The 18091-nt window shown below is 37.0% G+C and overlaps 1 protein-coding gene across 2 annotated transcripts; it reads left to right on the top strand.

Moving 5' to 3' along the window:
- Positions 1–270: 270 nt before the first annotated feature.
- MYNN (myoneurin) lies at positions 271–14511 on the top strand. 2 transcript variants are annotated; one of them, XM_016203013.2, is made up of 8 exons: positions 271–503; positions 1351–1646; positions 4634–5427; positions 6164–6323; positions 8073–8251; positions 9114–9197; positions 10207–10293; positions 11641–14511. In XM_016203013.2, exons 2-8 carry the CDS (start codon positions 1381–1383, stop codon positions 11901–11903), a joined length of 1833 nt encoding a protein of 610 aa, XP_016058499.2. In that variant the 5' UTR covers positions 271–503; positions 1351–1380; the 3' UTR covers positions 11904–14511. The 2 variants fall into 2 exon arrangements, with proteins under 2 accessions (XP_016058499.2, XP_087674458.1); XM_087818332.1 differs by lacking the exon at positions 271–503 and having other exon boundaries at positions 819–1646.
- Positions 14512–18091: the final 3580 nt, after the last annotated feature.

Genomic DNA, 18091 nt, shown 5'->3' with positions numbered 1-18091 from the left:
AGAGCCCAGCACACACAGCAGTGGTTCCCGAGGAAGGGAAGGATGATGGGAGAAGACCAGCAACTACAAGCCCCAGCATGCAGTGCGCAGTCTGGCTCCTGGAAAGAGGCCCGCGGTGCAGCTCTGCCCAGCCTCGGCCCAAATGTGGGCCGAGCGGGAGACGCCGACTGTCGGCCGACCAGATGCTAAGAATGAAGAAGACAGGCGGGGCGCTGTGAGCGACCCCTGAGGTCTCCTATCTTTGACGCTCGCTATTTGGGGAACAGGGGGCTAGCATGTAAGGGGGGGGTGTGTGTAACGGGTCTTTGCGGGCCAGCCAGTTCAGCCCAGACCGGCATTGGACCTCCGCGGTCCTAGAGCCTCCCGCGTTGCCAAGGAACTCTGGAGCCGGATGTGACGTTGCGGCGGAGGAAGAAGGGAGAGGCGGAGCGTGGCGTGGTGACGTCCTCCCAAGATGGCGGAGAGAGAGTGAAGAAACAGTGTCCCCGGTTGGGTTGCTATAGGTGAGTTCTGTCTTCACTCCCAGCCTACTACCCCCGCTCTTTCCAGACCCTGGGTCGCTGAGGGGCAGGCACCTTGGAGGTCGAGCTCAAGTCGGGACGCAGTTGTTGACGTGGAAAGCCTGGTCGAGGCAGCCCGGTGTTGGCCTTGGCTACCTCTGCTGTGGGAATTTGGAGGAGTGGGAGCTGGGCGAAGGGCAGGGCGGCCAAAGCCGGGAGAGCCGGGCTTTGGTCATTACTCTCGATGCCACCTGGAGTGGAGAAGGGGTAAGTGAGGAGGGGGCCTCTTCCCGGGGAGGGACGGAAGCTTTGACAGCTCCGGGCCCCGCTCATTCTCCACCCCCCGGGCACGCGCCTCGCCTTTTGGAGCACTGTGTGCACCGCGGAAGCTAACAGGTTTCCGGGATTTGAAAGCAGTTTTAAAGAACTCGTACAGTGTCTTTTCCTCCTCTGTCCCAAGGAATCATTTCTTAATGGTTAACTTTTTTCGTAACTTATGTATTTCTACTGAGCTTAAAAGTCTGAAGGTTCAGCTAATGCAAAAGCGAGAAATTTTGTGGTGCTTTTTTTTCCAGCTTGTGGAAGTGTTTTCGTTCATTGTCATTTATTAATGTGTCCAAAGGATTGTGTTAGTTGGCCAAGATGAAACAAAGCTAGAAAGGGCTTATCCCTTCAGCGTTTTTGACCATATCTGTTTGATAAGAATTTTCTGGTGGGGGGATAAAATGAAAACTAACTTTATTCCTGTTCATGTTATGTCCTATGTCACTTCTCCCCTTATCAATTGCTTGGGTGAAACGTTTGATGAAAACTTAGGATTACTGATTTACTGTTTCTTTTTGTTTTTTAGAACAAGGGTAAATTCCATTCTGATATCAAAATGCAGTATTCACATCACTGTGAGCACCTTTTAGAGAGACTGAACAAACAACGGGAAGCAGGTTTTCTTTGTGACTGCACCATAGTGATTGGGGAATTCCAGTTTAAAGCTCATAGGAATGTGCTTGCTTCATTTAGTGAGTATTTTGGTGCCATCTACAGAAGCACTTCTGAGAACAATGTCTTTCTTGATCAGAGTCAGGTGAAGGCAGATGGATTTAAGAAACTGTTGGAGTTTATATACACAGGAACTTTAAACCTTGACAGGTAAAGTACACATTTTATTTCACTTCTAAAAGCTAATCAATAGTCTTAAGAGCAAAAGTAGATTTGTATTTTTTACATTCAGTCCCTGAACTCAGAGTCTTCAAATATTGATATGCACAGTGTTATTGTTTTCTGTTTGTTTTTTTAAAGAAGTAAGTATCCCATAGTTTGATGAACAGACTACTTTTTTTAAGCACAAAAAGCACAGATGTTAATGTGATTAAAGTCTTGTTTCTTACACATTTGATTTACCTACTGAAACAAAGCCTGTGATTTCAGTTATGTAAACTTAAAGATAAAACACAATGAATTTTAAGTGAGGTCTGGTTGCTTTTTGGTTTTTATGTTCCTCTGGTCTTCTCTCTCCCTCGCTTTCTATCTGCTACCTCTTAGGTTGTTTGGGGTGAAGGAGTGTAGATGGAGAAAGAAGGAAGAACTTGTGTTCATTTGATAGTGCTCCCATTTCCAAGTATAAATAGCAGTGTGCGGTGTCTCTTCCTAATCTTGAGTCAGGAAAATAACTTCATTGGAGTATAAATGGCAATGACTCCTGCTATCTCTGTAAAGTTATCAACACTAATGCTTAAGTTGGGTCCAAGGTGCTCAAATGGTTCTGATATGCTGAATACTGTCACTGCACTAACAAGAAGTTGGTACTTTGATAAGAAGGCACTGTGTGTCTCTCATATATAATGATCTATATAATTAGCTTAATACCAATGCATTTATTAGTTCATAGCAGAAAAGGTGGAGTGGATTAAAGGAAGGAGAATACAAATTACCCTTGTCTTTCCTCCATCTCTTATGAAAGTATGAACATAAATAGATGATAATCTTCTAACATAGAAAGATTATTGCCTTTAGGATTAGATCTTGCCTGTCAGTAACTATGTCTCTGAGCAAGATGCAACCTCTCTGGGCCTCAGTTTTTCCATCTGTAAAAATGAGATGGTAATAACTACCTTGGTGTTACTGTGAAGATTAAGGATTTACTTGAAGGCCCACCTCCCAATGAACATTAATTTCCCTGGTTTTCTCTCCTCTACCTTCTTTCCATTTAATTCCACATTTCTTGGAGAAAAATTAGGAAAAAAACCATGAAACATCTGAAGTTCTGCCACCCACTGATAACCACTTTTAATATGTCGAAAAATATTTTTTCGTGCTTTTCCAGATGATCTTTATAGATATATACACATTAACATTAAGCAAAGTTGCAGCTTATCATGGAAATACACTTCTTTTAAAAAAGCTAGAATTACGATGTTCATTAATACTTTTGAAAAAGAAACATTCATGCTATTTTGGGATTGTTTTTAAAATGTTGGTGTAATGGAATCTTTGAGTCAGTTCTGTATAAGTTGAATAAAGGAACAGAGCAGTGTCATAGGTTAATCTCATGATAAATTATTTAAATGTACTGAGTAGTTGACTACAGAAGTGCCTCTTATTAAAAATTCAGAATATTTAATATACAATAACCACAAAAACAGTGCATTTTGGTTGCTCTTCAATTTAGTGTTTTCCCTTTCTCAGTTAACTTAGTGGGGAAAATCTTGAGTTAATCTGAACACACTGAAGAGCATCTGACTTTGCACTTTCATGCAAAGAACCAATATAAAGAAAAGCCAGATGTTTTGCTCAGTCTTTTTTGGTACATATCTTTCCTGAGGAGTTAGTTGTTTGAGCCCAGCAGCAAATGTGAGAGAAGACTTTACCAAAAATGGGAAGTCTGTGTAACTTTTTTTTTTTAAGTCTTTATTGTCTTTTTTAATGTCTTTATTGATTTCAGAGAGAGGAAGGGAGAGAGTGCGAGCTGGAAACATCAGTGATGAGAGAGTCATCAATCGGCTGCCTCCTGCCTGTCCTCTGCTGGGGTTCAAGCACACAAGCCAGGCATGTGCCCTTCCCAGGAATCGAACCGTAATCTCCTGGTTCATGGGTTGAAGCTCAACCACTTAGCCATGCCAGCTGGGCTGATATTTCTTAATATCCCTCTTTGTACCACACATGGTGGATGCTCGGTAAATATTGACTGGAATTTGAACAAGGTGACTTATTTGTTAAGTTTTTCTATATAATTCTAATAGGATAAACTTGCTAGCTAACTTGGGGTGATGTCACACACACACACACACACACACAGTAGAAGGGTTACAAGAGGGGCACATTCTAAAACCTGTTTCTCCAAGTGTGCATGATGGACCAGCAGCACTGGCATCACCAGGGAGTGTGTGAGAATTGCACACACTCAGGCTCCACCGCAGACTTACTGAATCTGAATCTGCATTAACATGATCCCTTGGTGATTCACTTGCATAGGAAAATTTGAAAAGCACTGTTAAAGTCCTTCACAGGAGGAGGAGAACAGAGGAAGATAATAGGAAACAATTTTTTTTAGACTCTTCCTATTGTCAATCCAGAAAAGTTGGTTGCTATCTGAGGAGGCCTCAGGATGTATGGGAGGAGGCAGTAAGTTGCCAACAGCTACTTTTATGTTCCAGGTATTTTTTTAAAACAGGTAGAAATTTTGCCCTGGCTGGTGTGGCTCAGTTGGTTGAGCGCATCGTTTTGTGCACCAAGGGATTGCTATTTGATTCCCAGGTTGTGGGCTCAATCCCCATTACAGAGTGTGCAGGAGGCAGCCAATCGATGTTTCTCTCTCCCTCTCTCTCTCTCTCTAAAATCAATTAAAAAATTTTTAAACAGGTAGAAATTTTAACATTTTATTTTTCTGTAGTGGTACATAGATAGTTAAGAATAACCAAAATTTTTCATCTTTTCCAGTTCTGTACGGCTGGAGATTTTTGCCTAAATATTACTGTGAGTGAGCGAATGCATTTTGTAGATTTGTTCTTTTAATTATGTCTTTCTCATCATTCTATTTCATTAGGTCTTTAAAAGACATTGAAATATATGTGCAGCTTTGTTTCAAAAACAGTTTTTCTTTGATCAGAATGTTGTCATTTAGCCTTGTTTCCTTACAGTTGGAATGTTAAAGAAATTCATCAGGCTGCTGACTATCTCAAAGTGGAAGAGGTGGTCACTAAATGTAAAATAAAGATGGAAGATTTTGCTTTTATTGCTAATCCCTCTTCTACAGAGATATCTAGTATTACTGGAAACATTGAATTGAATCAACAGACTTGTCTTCTTACTTTACGAGATTATAACAGTCGGGATAAATCAGAAGTGTCTGCAAATTTAGTTCAGGCAAATCCTAAACAAGGGGCTTTAGCAAAGAAGCCGTCTCAAACTAAAAAGAAGAAGAAGGCCTTCAACTCCCAGAAAACAGGGCCGAATAAAACAGTGCAATATCCCAGCGACGTTTTAGAGAATGCATCTGTGGAATTATTCCTAGATGCAAATAAATTGTCCACACCTGTAATAGAACAGGTTGCACAGAGAAATGATCATTCAGAACTCGAGCTGACATCAGTCGTGGAAAATACTTTTCCAGCACAAGATATTGTGCAGACTGTTACAGTGAAACGGAAACGTGGAAAATCACAGCCAAATTGTGCTCTGAAAGAACACTCTATGTCTAATATAGCCAGTGTCAAGAACTCTTATGAGCTGGAGAGCTCTGGGGAAGAGCTGGATCAGAGGTATTCCAAGGCCAAGCCAATGTGTAACACATGTGGGAAAGTGTTTTCAGAAGCCAGCAGCTTAAGAAGGCACATGAGAATACATAAAGGAGTCAAACCTTATGTTTGCCACTTGTGTGGAAAGGCATTTACCCAGTGTAATCAGCTGAAAACCCATGTAAGAACTCATACAGGTAAGACTGATTTGTGGGAGATAAAATTATTTGTATACTGTGACTGAAGTAATACTTTTCTAAAGAATGTATTAATATACAATGTTTACTGTTTCTGAGCAAAATTTGATATATACTTCATAAAAGTATTTAGGATGTTAAACTGTTGAAAATTTCTTTGTAATTGTGAGCAAGTGATTAATGGCTATTTGTCTTATTGTAATTGATACTCTGTAGTCCTAATAGTTGAGCTCTTTATACCATTTTCCCTCATAGTTAAAAAAAGCATAAATTTGGGTCTAGCTTACTAAGTGTTTAACACAAAGATACTAAAACTGATAAAGAGAAAAAAGTAATTACAACTCAAGCCAATTCTCAGATTTTGCCAAAACATCTCACCACCTGCTTCCTAGACTTTTGTCAACTTCTGAACATTTATTAGCATTACACAATATTCTTTCCTCAGGTTCAATGTTTACCTTTAATGGTACACTTAAATTTGTACTTTTTAAGATGCAATATATAGTTCTCTTATTGACCACCTTTCACTATTATGAATTAGGAAACACTAATTTCTTTTAACTCTGTTTTCAATGAATCTGGAAGAAGAGATCCTATTTTCTCTTTTATGTCTAGCAATTAACATTTTCTTAATACCGAAACTAGTACTGTTGATGGACTCTTGAAAGCTTATATGACTTAAGCAGCTGCAACAAAATATTTCTTTCTAAATATTTATTTTATTTATTTCTTTTAGGTGAGAAGCCATACAAATGTGAATTGTGTGATAAAGGATTTGCTCAGAAATGTCAGCTAGTCTTCCATAGTCGAATGCATCATGGTGAGGAAAAACCCTATAAATGTGATGTATGCAATTTACAGTTTGCAACTTCTAGCAATCTCAAGATTCATGCAAGGTAAAAAAAACCAAAAAAAGTTATTTGATCTTTGAGTCTGTCATTCACCATAGTCTTATTAATTGACTACTATATTAGAATTCAGGACAGTTGAGTTCTAATTGTGGTTCCCCCATATAATATTCTTAACACAATTAAGGAACCACAATGAAGCTGTGGTGGCTGGAGGAAAATAAGTGAGGGAGGGAAATAGGATCAGAATGGTAATAGGTGTCCAGGTGGTATATGGTTTTATAGGCCTTTATAAAACTTTTATTCTTGAGATTGAGAAATAAGTGATGTGATGTTTCTTGCTTTTTAAGAGGATCACTCTGGCCGCTATGAAAAGATGATAGGATTGCAAGAGTAGAAGCAAATTTACCAGTTAGGAAGCTCTAGGTAAAACCCAAGTGAGAGTGATGTTGGTTCAGCTAGAGTGGTGTCAGTGGAAAAGTAGCATTGACATTCTGGATATATTTATAAATGTAAAACAAACAGAATTTGCTGCAGATTGGACGTGGGGTATGAAAGGAAGGAAGGAAAGTTGAGAGTAGGGGAGGGAGGAAGGAAAGAAGGAAGATCAAAGATGATTTTGACATTTTGAACCTGACACCTGAAAAGATGGAATTACCATTAGATGAAATAGAGAAAATTTGTGGATAGAGCATTTTAAGCAGGAGTAAAGGAGTTGCTGGAGTGGAGCTCTGAACATGTTAAATTTTAGATGACTATTAGATATCTGAATGGAGATATACATACAGTACACACAACTTGTTATCTAAGTCTGGAATTCAGGGGACTGGTTTGATCTGAAGATACAAATTTGGGAGTCATCACCATGTAACTAGTAGTTAAAACCATAATACTGGGTGAGGTCTCTAAGAGAATGAATGTGGATAGGAAAGGGATCAAAGGACTGAAGTCATGAGATACTCTTAGTCTGGGAGATGGACATGAACCAGCAAAGGTGACTGGGAAGGAGCAGTCAACAGGAGAAAAACCGGAAGAGTGGGCTGTCCCAGAATCCAAGTGAAGAAATGATTCCAGAAGAGAGTGTTCAGCTTTTGTCAAATTCTGATAGGGAGATGAAGACAGAATTGACTTGGATTTAGCAAAGTGAGAGGTCAGCAGTGCTTCTGTCAGAAGCACTATTAGTAGCGGCTAGTAAAGAGATTAGTATGGAGGAAAGGAAAAGTAGAACATTTGGAGACATTCTTGGTAAGTGGGAGCAGAGAAGAGGAGCAGCAAGCGAGGTCAAGGGTCTTTTCTAAGATGGGCAACCTCAGTATATGCGCAGGCTGCAGTGCAGGGGTGGGGAGAGGAGGTGGAGGAGAGCGCAGGAGTGATGCCACTGAGCCGCAAGGCGGGTATTGGCTTCAGTATACAAATGGGAGTATCTGGGTTTGGATGGGATGACCTGTCACCCTCAGCATTAACAAGAAGGAAAGCAAACTATATAGGCATAGATGCCTATAGGTGCAGAGTTGTGATGGTGGATATTTTCATTGTTTAAAATTTTCTCAGTGAAATAGGAAGCAAAGAAATCAGCTAAGAGTGAGGATGCTGAAGGTTTGAGGAAAGAGTTTTGAAGAGTGAGTGAATGGACAAGTAAAAATAATTGCCAAACCATTGAAACTATTGGTTTTAAATACATATAATTGATCTGTTAAGATGAAATAAAATACTGTATGAAAAGTGCTTGCTATGTAAATTGACCTCCAAATTGTTTTACTTATTTTAGCATATTACTTTATATTTATTTATTAATAGGAAGCATAGTGGAGAGAAGCCATATGTCTGTGATAGATGTGGACAGAGATTTGCCCAAGCCAGCACACTGACCTATCATGTTCGTAGGCATACTGGAGAAAAGCCTTACGTGTGTGATACTTGTGGGAAAGCATTTGCTGTCTCTAGTTCTCTTATCACTCATTCTCGAAAACATACAGGTAAGAATTTGATGTGGACAGCTTAAAGTAAGGAAAGTTGTAAATAAAAGGGGAAGCTGAGCCTTTACAGAAAATAGATTATAGACTTTGTAGTTACATATCTGTTGTGTTTGTGCTTTTTGAAGCTTTTTATGTTTATGATTTCTAGATAAATGTTAGACATAAAAACACTTAATTTTCTAGAATAATACACGGTAGGTAAAATTTTTATCATGTAACATACCCATTAAAATCGGGTGATTTTGACAGTATGTAAACTTGAGACATATTTTATGACCTTAGAAAAACTCCTTAGTCTCTTGATGTTTCATTTCCCTTGTAGAGTGAAATTAAGGGGTAGGGGTGAGTTTGGGTAGAATGTTGATTTTATAACTTCTTAGGCCTTTTCTTACATAGACATTCTAATATATGTAAATTAAACAGATACTTTAAATGCAAAGTATCAGTTTTGAAAGAAATTTTATTGTTCAAAGGTTTTCATTTTTTATTGGGTACATTTTTAATAGATTTTTTCCTAAATTTTATTCCTTTTTAATAATATAGTAGATAGCAAGAATTGAAATATGGATTGATGAATTTACATGTTTTTAATTATATAAAAATCTAATTTCTTTCCCAGCTCTAGTCTACTGGAAGGACAGTTGCAGAAATAAAGTTTTATTATATGAAAAGCAACAGGTTACATGAACGGTATAATATAATTACTAATACTCATTTCAGTTGGATCACACTGAAAATACCTCTAATACAATATAAAGAGGTTTTAATTTAAATAATATTTTAGAACAGCTTATTTAGATTATTGTAATTGATAAATATTATATTGGTATAGTACACCACTTCACTTTTATTTTCCATCTAGGTGAAAAACCATACATATGTGGTATTTGTGGGAAAAGTTTTATTTCCTCAGGAGAGCTCAACAAACACTTTCGATCCCATACAGGTCTGTGTTTAGGGAGAACGTATTATTTTTTGTTCTCTCTAATATCTTTTTATGTAAACCTTTGACTTTTAAACCATTATGGACTATGTGGTATCTACTTATACTTTACAGTAATATTTTAATGCATAAATATCACCTTTTTATATGCTTATTTAATTTTTTTGGTTGTTTGGAGTATGAATTAAATTTGGTTAAGAATTGTGTAGAGTTACTAAGACATATGCCAGATAATCAATAGTTTTTTAAATGATTTGGATTTAATTGCGAAGATATACAAAGAAATGAAAAGGAATTAGTAATAAAATATTAGATTTTATTATTAAACTTCAGTATGCAAGTTTCAGGAATAAATTTTAGTATTGGCATGTTTATTGTAAAAGTTATATGTAAGTAATATGAAGGAAAAATTGAATGTAAAAACAAACAAAGGAAAAGGCCACTTCAGAAATGTGCTGTTCCAACATTTTCTTTTTAAAAATTATCCTTCATAATTCTTGTCTAGAATTGTGTGAGCACCTGGGAAACATAATAAATTTATTGGCAACTTAAGACATCGAACAGTTCTTATTTCAAAAGAATTACAATTTTGTAGCATTTTATTTTGTCAGGTTTTGTTTAAGGGTTTTCTAATTTGTAAGCTACCTAAGAGCAGAAACCATAATTATGCTTTTCTCCCCACTATGTCTCTTAGCCAGGTTCTGGCCTATAATTGCATTCACTAAATGTCTGATAGACATAAAAGAGAGAGTTTGTGGGGGTTTTTTAGTTTAAAATTTCTGTTAATGAAAATGCTCAATGTTCCCTAAAATGGGGGTGCTTTACATAAGGTAAAGGAGTGCCTATGTATATAGAAGTTTTTATTTTACTATATTAGAACCAAGTGATTAAAATGCTAATTTGAAACTAAATTTAAACAGTGTAATAATGTTTGCCTTGTGTTCATAAACATTGATATTTTTGTCTTAGCTTCTAAAATATTGAGGTTTTAAACTTTTAACTTATTTTTCAGGAGAAAGACCGTTTATCTGCGAATTATGTGGAAATTCTTACACGGATATTAAAAATTTAAAGAAGCACAAAACAAAAGTTCATTCTGGTAAATGCTTTATGTTTTTTAAAAATTTGGTGCTCTCATATTGGTACTACCTCTTAAAATGTTGAGATGCACATTATAACAGTTTGGATTTTTTTTTTAACTAGATACATATTTGGAAGGTAGCTTTATAATTTGCACATAAGTTCACTCTGAATTTCTTTCATACTGACCTTCTAATAAATATTGAAATATTTTCTCCTTTAAAAGTCTGTTTTATGAACAGTTTCAAAAATGAAGGACTATAGAAGCAAACTTGTGTATCACTATTTCCTGTTCTAGCATCTGCGTTGCCTAGTTTAGTGTAGTTATATGAAGAGAGGGCTATCATGAACACTAATCCAGATATATATAAAAGGAAGTGGGAAGTCCCAAACTGTTATAATATATAAAAATAGAAAGTCAGAATACAAAATTTTAAGTCCATTGCTTAAAATGAATCCTTGAAAAAGTTTCACTGTGCTTACCATTTTCTTCTGTCATGATTAGAAACAAAACAAACCACCAGACTTCAGTGTGTAAAAATGATAGTGAGTCTTTGATAGTAAAGACATAAGGATTTAGTTAGTAACATCTGAAGACTACATTGAGTCATTAATTCAACAAAAAGTTATTAAAAACCTCTAAAGTACACATAACTGCAGGGTATATGAAGTTGAACAAGGAGATCTTCAGAGAACTTATAATCTGAGGCGGGAGACCAGAAATCTAAGTAATATGATTACAAGACAAAATGTAGGCTATACTAGACACACAGAAGTGCTAAAGAAGAGAGTAAGTACTTCTGAGGCATCGCAAAAGCTTAATCCTGGGGAACTTGAAGGACGGAGAAGAGTTCAGAGGATGGAAATAGAAAGGAAGGGTTCATTCCAGGCAATATTGCGAAGAGAGTCACTGGGACAGGAAAGTGTAGGCTGTATTCTTGGCTGGTTGAACTGAAGAGTATTCTGCAAGAACTGAGGTATAATTTTATAAAAGCAAATACACAGTTTTATCTAATGAAGATAGTGAGATTGAAATCATGTCAATACTTTGGATTGTCAGCCGCATGGTAAAGCTGGAGGAAAATTTGAAATGTGTCACAAGACAATATATGAAACATTGACAAATGAGTGATAAAATAGATACGAAAGAACTCACCCTGGACTAGAATAATAAGTCCATTTTTGTCGTGGAGTCGGTGTGCGAACCTAGTCTTGAAGCCCATATCGGGCTTGTATAGATAATGAGCGCAGTTCAGCAAAAGAGAAATAGCTTCAGTAAAGGTGTGGTGGTTGGAATGCAAGTTCTGGGAATGGTAAGGGTTTTTGTTTTTAAAAATAGTATAATTTTTTTCCCCTTCCATTTCAGGGACAGATAAAATTCTAGATTCTAGTATAGAGGATCATCCCTTAAGTGAACAAGATTCCATACAAAAAAGCCCTTTGTCAGAAACTTTGGATGTGAAGCCTTCTGATATGACTTTGCCACTAGCCCTTCCACTTGGGACTGAGGACCACCACATGCTTCTGCCTGTCACAGATAATCAGTCTCCCACATCAGATACATTGTTGAGGTCAACTGTGAATGGGTATTCAGAACCACAATTGATTTTTTTACAACAATTATACTGACTTTGTGAGAGGAATATGGAATCGCTAAGACATCTCTGGTAGTTAACAAGCACCTCTAGTAAGGTGCATATATATTCATCGTAAATTACCATTCATTTGAGTTGTGGCCGTTTTTCCTTCACTGAAGTAAAGGCACCTGATGCTGCGCCATACCTGCAATGCCTTTTTGAGTTTTGGCTTTTATGTCTAGATTATACATGCAGCTTTTTAAGAAATTAATTGTACTACAGTAGCACTATTTGGGGTGGTTAAGTTTCATTTTCTTTTAGAGCTGCCTAAGTTCCATTTTTATTTTGCGTTTTAGAATTGTCTTTCATTTATTGAAGTGGAATCTGTCAGTTTATATGATTCAGTTTTGACCTGTGGCATTTAAATTTTTCTTCCCTCAACATTTAAGCAAAATCAATGATGGTGTCAGCCCAAGAATGTTGCTGTTACTAAGCTCCATAGGCCAATACATAAACTATGAGGGAAAAAATAAAATTTCATTATTTCTGCCTAAGGAAATTTAGGTACTGCATAAGAATTATGCTATTTCTCTATTAATATATTCCATTGGAGGTAACTTTTCTAATGAAACAAAAAGAAAAGCTGGAAAAATTGTACATAAATTTTTGTTCATTTTAGAACTCAGTCTTCTGGAGAAAACCAGTGGTCAGTATTTTTTATTTGAGTTACCTGAGACTACATTATCAAAATAAATTTAAATAGCTATTTGGTATTTTTACCTTGTTACAGGACAGGTTCAAAATTTGATTCAGGTTATGTTTTAATAGGTTTCTAGATTACTGAAGATGAGGAAAATATACTGAGTTTTTAAAAATGTTAATAAGCCTCTTTTATACCTGTTATGCACTTTTTAAAATATTAAATTCTAAAAAGAATTTTCTAAATATAAACTTAATGCATACTATAAATTCTTGGCTTCTGATTGATACATTATATTACATAGATTTAAGAAATTAACTTCAATTTAAGTAAACATTTGAGTTACCAGAAAGCCAGTTTATTAAACATTTTATATTTGAGTGCTCTATAAGTTTTGAGTTTTAAAATTTTATAACAAACCACAACATTTGGTGGTTGTTTGTAACTTCACAGTAGCCCTTTTCCTAACTAATGAACGTAGAAAATTCAGTATTCTGATATTTGCTACCACTCTTCCCCGTCCTACTTTTCCCACATACTGATTTATTTTACTGCCTGATCTTTGGACATTAAATTATCAGTTTCACAGTCAATTCCTATACTGCTGATCAAACACCATGGTGACATTATATTTTATTTCTGCCATGCATTAGTTGTGGCTTGTTTTTGGTTTTAAACTACACCTTTAATAAAGTTAATGTATTTTCTATTGGTATTGATTTCTTTAATTGTATTTTCTCTGGGGTCCTGGTTATAGGAACCAACTAGAGGACATAATAAAACTACTTCGTTCTTGTGAACTGTAGAAATTGTCACCTTTTCACAGCACACTCAGCATTTTTATAATAAATTGCCACCAGTGGGATTGACTTAATTGAACAGTTTGAAATACTGCCTTATATTTCCATCAAACAGTATTTAATTATTTATCTTAGAAATCTCGTTATGCATGTGTATTAACTTATTGTACTGGGCTTAAATCCAATTGATAGAGTTATAAAATGTTCAACTAGTCTATTCTGGCTTAAATTCAATAGGGATTTATTGAAATGTGAAGATTTTAAAGAAAATTAAAAGATTCAGCCTCTTTAAGAAGTCTGCTGAAATGGAGAGGTGGTTTAATTCACATCTTCATTAATCCAAGCATCTAATGAACAAAATTTCTTTTTAAAAACACTACAGTGATGTCATAATTCTATGAGGGCATTAGTTACCAAATTTCCTTTAATATGGTAATTAGTATTTTTGCCTTTGCATAGATTAGCCTTCAAATTTTTTATTTTTAGTATTATTGGATTGGAGTGGTTATAGTTGATTTACTGTGCTTTTTTTTTTTTTTTTTTTTTAATCACACCTGCTTCTTAAATAAATTTATTTTAAATTGGGATGGCTTGATGCTTTTCTAGAATGACAGGTAAAGAAAGATTGAAGACAATATCCTGTCTTGTCGTTCTTCTCATAATGCCATCCTGTTCTTTATCATAACATATATATTTTTTAGTTGTATCTGCTATCATTCTAACACTCATAATTATCATTTTAGTTGCACTCAGTTTTAAATATAATGCAGTGTCTGAGAAAGGTCTGTTCTTATTTAAGTATTACTAAGTTTTTTTAAAGTGTTTAGGATGCTGAAGATCTTACTAGAAAACAAATTATTTTCTGAATTTTGTTTTATATTTGTATTAGATTTTTCCTACTGTATTGTTAGAGATTAGACTTTTTAAGAGAAACCATAGGTTATATATCAATGATTTTTTGCTGTTTTAAATGGCACATGTCTTATGTTTAATTTCATAGGAGGATTTTGTTAGAGAACTTTTAAAAATTGTTTTATTTTTTTTCTAAAAAGTTTATCAGTTATATTGCTACAATAGTTTATAATTTTTCTGTATGTATTCTACAGAAATTGTGCAAATGAGTAGTTGAAACATACTCATATAAAGACAATATATGTGTACTTGTGTTTTAAATATCCAAGAAAAATATTCTAACATTTGATGCGTATCAAAAACATTTATAGAATAATGCTATCCAAGCCCCACCCCACCTAGGCCTACTGAATCAGACAGTCTTCGGGACATAATATGTGCTGGCAAAGCCTCACAGTTTATTTTAATGTATGCTGCACATTGAGAACTATTATCCTAAATATTTCTTTATGTTCATTTGGGAGGCATTTATAAATGAAGCTCTTGATACAACTTTCTATCTTTTACTCAGAGATTTTGAGTTGGTAGACCTTAGCTAGAAATACCACCAAGTAAAAAGAAATTGTATTTTGTTGCATTGTCTATAAATTCTACATTTTTACTCATTATTTATGAACAATATTAAGGTTTTAAAAATATATCTATTGATTTCAGAGAGGAAGGGAGAGAGAGAGAGAAACATCAATGACGAGACGAGAGAGTCATTGATCAGCTGCCTCCTGCACACTTCTCATGCCCCAACCAGGGATCAAGCCCACAACCTGGGCATGTACCCCTGACCAGGAATTGAACTGCTATCTCCTGGATCCTAGGTCAATGCTCAGTGCCTAAGCCACACCCGGCTGGGCGGGGCATTAATTTCTTGAGACAGTAATATGGTTTACTCTTCTGTCTTCTGCAACCCCTGCCCCCTTTCATTCAGAGAAATTTGGTTGATTTGTTAAGGGAATTAAATAATTATATAACTAGTAACCATTCAGAAATAGGGTATTCAGTTTCAAGAAGAATAGATTAAATTACACACTGATGTGAACAGATATTTGGATTAAAATAATCTGGGTAGAAATGCTGGAAAATTAATGAAATTACCAGCAGGGAGAGGTTCTTGTCCCCACATGTTGCTCTTGGGAGTGGAATTCTCAAGATATCCCGAGAAAAGGAATTTTCTGAGACTCGCACAGGCAGATGAAATACTGTAGAAAGCTTTATTTTCGTGGAATTACACCCCTGAGTTTCCAAGGTCCCATTTCCCTTTGTCCCACCAAGGAAGAAGTGTAGCTGTGGCTTCAATAGGGCTAAAATAAAAGCCTGTGTCCAGAGTCTCCATTCCATATTAAGGCATAGTACAGGCTTGCATCAGGCTAGTTTAGTTTGTGTTCCCAGCTTCAGCCCATCAGTCTATTGCATGTGGGCCATGTGGCTGCGGAGGGAACACAGGCTGGTGCAAAGCCAAAGGAACCAGAGAGCCAAGAGCCACAAGCCAAGAGAGTCAAAAGAGCACACTCCTTTGGGGGATTATGTATCCCAAAATTTTCCCAGGCTTGCATTGGCTCCACCTTTTCTAGCCAATGATTTCTGTTCCCAGATTTGACAAGTACCTTCTATAGGTCACCCCAACTTCACTGCACATGGGTCCACCCTCTGCTTTGTCCAGTCCCTTCCGCCAGCAATCTGCAGGGGATGGGAAGGTGGCTCCCTGGGGAGTGTGAAATTGCAGTTTCCTGGTGAAGCTTCCCAGGTGACATACCTATAATGCCTGGCCTCCCTTTTGCTCCTTTTCTGTTATTAGTAACTGGCTAATTACAACAGTATCAAAATCAGAATATATAAAGCTACAAAGATAATTACACCCTTAAGTTTGCAGTCAAACGGGAAAGACAGTCCTGAATATAGCAATAAAACAAGAGTGTCGAATGCTACAGGAGAGGAAGGCAAGAAAGGAAACGCTGAGCAGTCAAAGGGACAGAAAAGGCCCTTGCTCCCCTGATCTGTGAACGAGATGGTTGATGGGAGCTGTTCGCACACCGCTGCCTGAGATAGGCAGGCTGGAGAGAGCATGCAATGGGGAGGAGACAGAAGGCCAACACGTCCAGCTCTGTACCTATACCATCTTGCAATAGCCCTCTACCCCTAGCCTGTGCTGAAGGAATGGGATTAGACAGCCCAGTTTGTAGCCCATGTTCTCACACACCAAACCACAGTGGACTACTGAAGGGCAGGGGTTAGACAGTCACATTTGTAACACGATTTCATACAACTTAAGAGGGAGGAACAATTCTTCGGCCAGACTGAGCTGGTTAGGTTCTTTCTCATAAATTTGAACTATGAAATTCTGAGACCATTACATACACGTAAATGAAAAGATCATTTACAACTGGCCCAGCGTTGGTGAAGCCAGCCAAGGGCTAAAGGAAACAATAAGCAAGAAAGCTGACTTTGTAGAGCAAAGCAAAGGGATGAAATGTTTGCAGAACCAAGCAACTGAGACCCTGTGAGAGGAGTGGCTTGGGTTTCTAGCTTTTCAGTCCCATTTTCCAGGTGGCACAACTATGCTTCATTTCCTGGTCCTTGGATGCCAGGGATTTTTGCCCGATATACCCATACAGTAAATCTTCCTTAAACAGGCTTGAGTCAGTTTCTGTTCCTTGCAGTTAGACAGCCTGACTCAGACATCTAAGTTTTGATCCTCAGTGACTGAGGGTTGTGATGCCAAGAACATTTATGAACGAGAAGGCTTTGTGCATGTACTGAATTTGATTGGTGGTGAGATACCATGCGGAACTATCTAGCAGGAGTTGGAAATGGGGCCTGAAACCAGGAGAGGTTAAAACTAGAGACAGATTTGCAGCATAAGACTATTTTGATAGAGTTGATTAATGCAGCCCTGGGAGATGGTACAGAAGAAAAAAGATGAGGGGAAAATGCATTTAAAGAATGAGCCAAAGACAGAAAAGGAGATGGAAAGTGATAACAGGAAAAAACAGGGTGGTACAAGTTTCACGAAGACAAAAGTGGCTTTGTACTGGTCACATGGTACAGAGAAGTTAAATAGGATGCCAGTGAAAGACAACACTGTGTTGGGTAATTGGGAGTAGAAGCCAGGTGCATGTGGTTTGAGTAGGAGATAAGACATAATGAATACTATTTAGTTTGAAAAGCAGGGCGTGTGGTGCAAACAAGATCATTATCAAATATCTAAAAATGTATAAATCACTTTGTTTTGCTTTCAAATTTAAAACACTAAAATGAGCATAATATAATTTGCAGCACTAATATGAGGCTGTATATGAGCTGGATCTTAAAGCATTGCCAAGAGGAAAATGGAAACTTAAAACACATACATGGCTGCAGCTTTACTCATTACAATTCACAGGTGCAGAGGAAGTGGAGTTTTCCTACAGAACTTATATGTCTTTCCTCTTGAGCTCCCACCAGTGGGAAATCTGGAAAAAATTAACTTTTAGTCCTAATCACATTAAAACCTAGCCTTATATAAAGGGGATATAATTTATAATATCTTGGAGTAATACTTAAACTCTTACAATATTGCTTATCTCTGCCCTTTGTCTTTTCTCTCTAAAATGGTGTCCAGATAAGGGGAGGAGGGGGTTTTCATGACAGTGTCATCAAGAAGGTCAGTGTCTTCAACTCTTCCATTCTCCCGGCATCTTAATGGCCTTTGGTACACTAGGCAACAGCTTGTAAAGTATGTGATCAGGTTTTTCCTAGCCTGGTCAGAGCCCCAGTAGTTCTTGCACTGGCCTCACCTTGGTTCTCTTAGGTGTGGAGAACTCGAGACTTCCACTCTGTCTCAAGCTGTCCAGTGTG

This window comes from Miniopterus natalensis, chromosome 6 (genome assembly GCF_054644295.1).
Source record: "Miniopterus natalensis isolate mMinNat1 chromosome 6, mMinNat1.hap1, whole genome shotgun sequence".
NCBI classification, from domain to species: domain Eukaryota; kingdom Metazoa; phylum Chordata; class Mammalia; order Chiroptera; family Miniopteridae; genus Miniopterus; species Miniopterus natalensis.
Note: the sequence above shows the minus strand (reverse complement) of the source record. Positions and strands in the feature narration are given on the sequence as shown.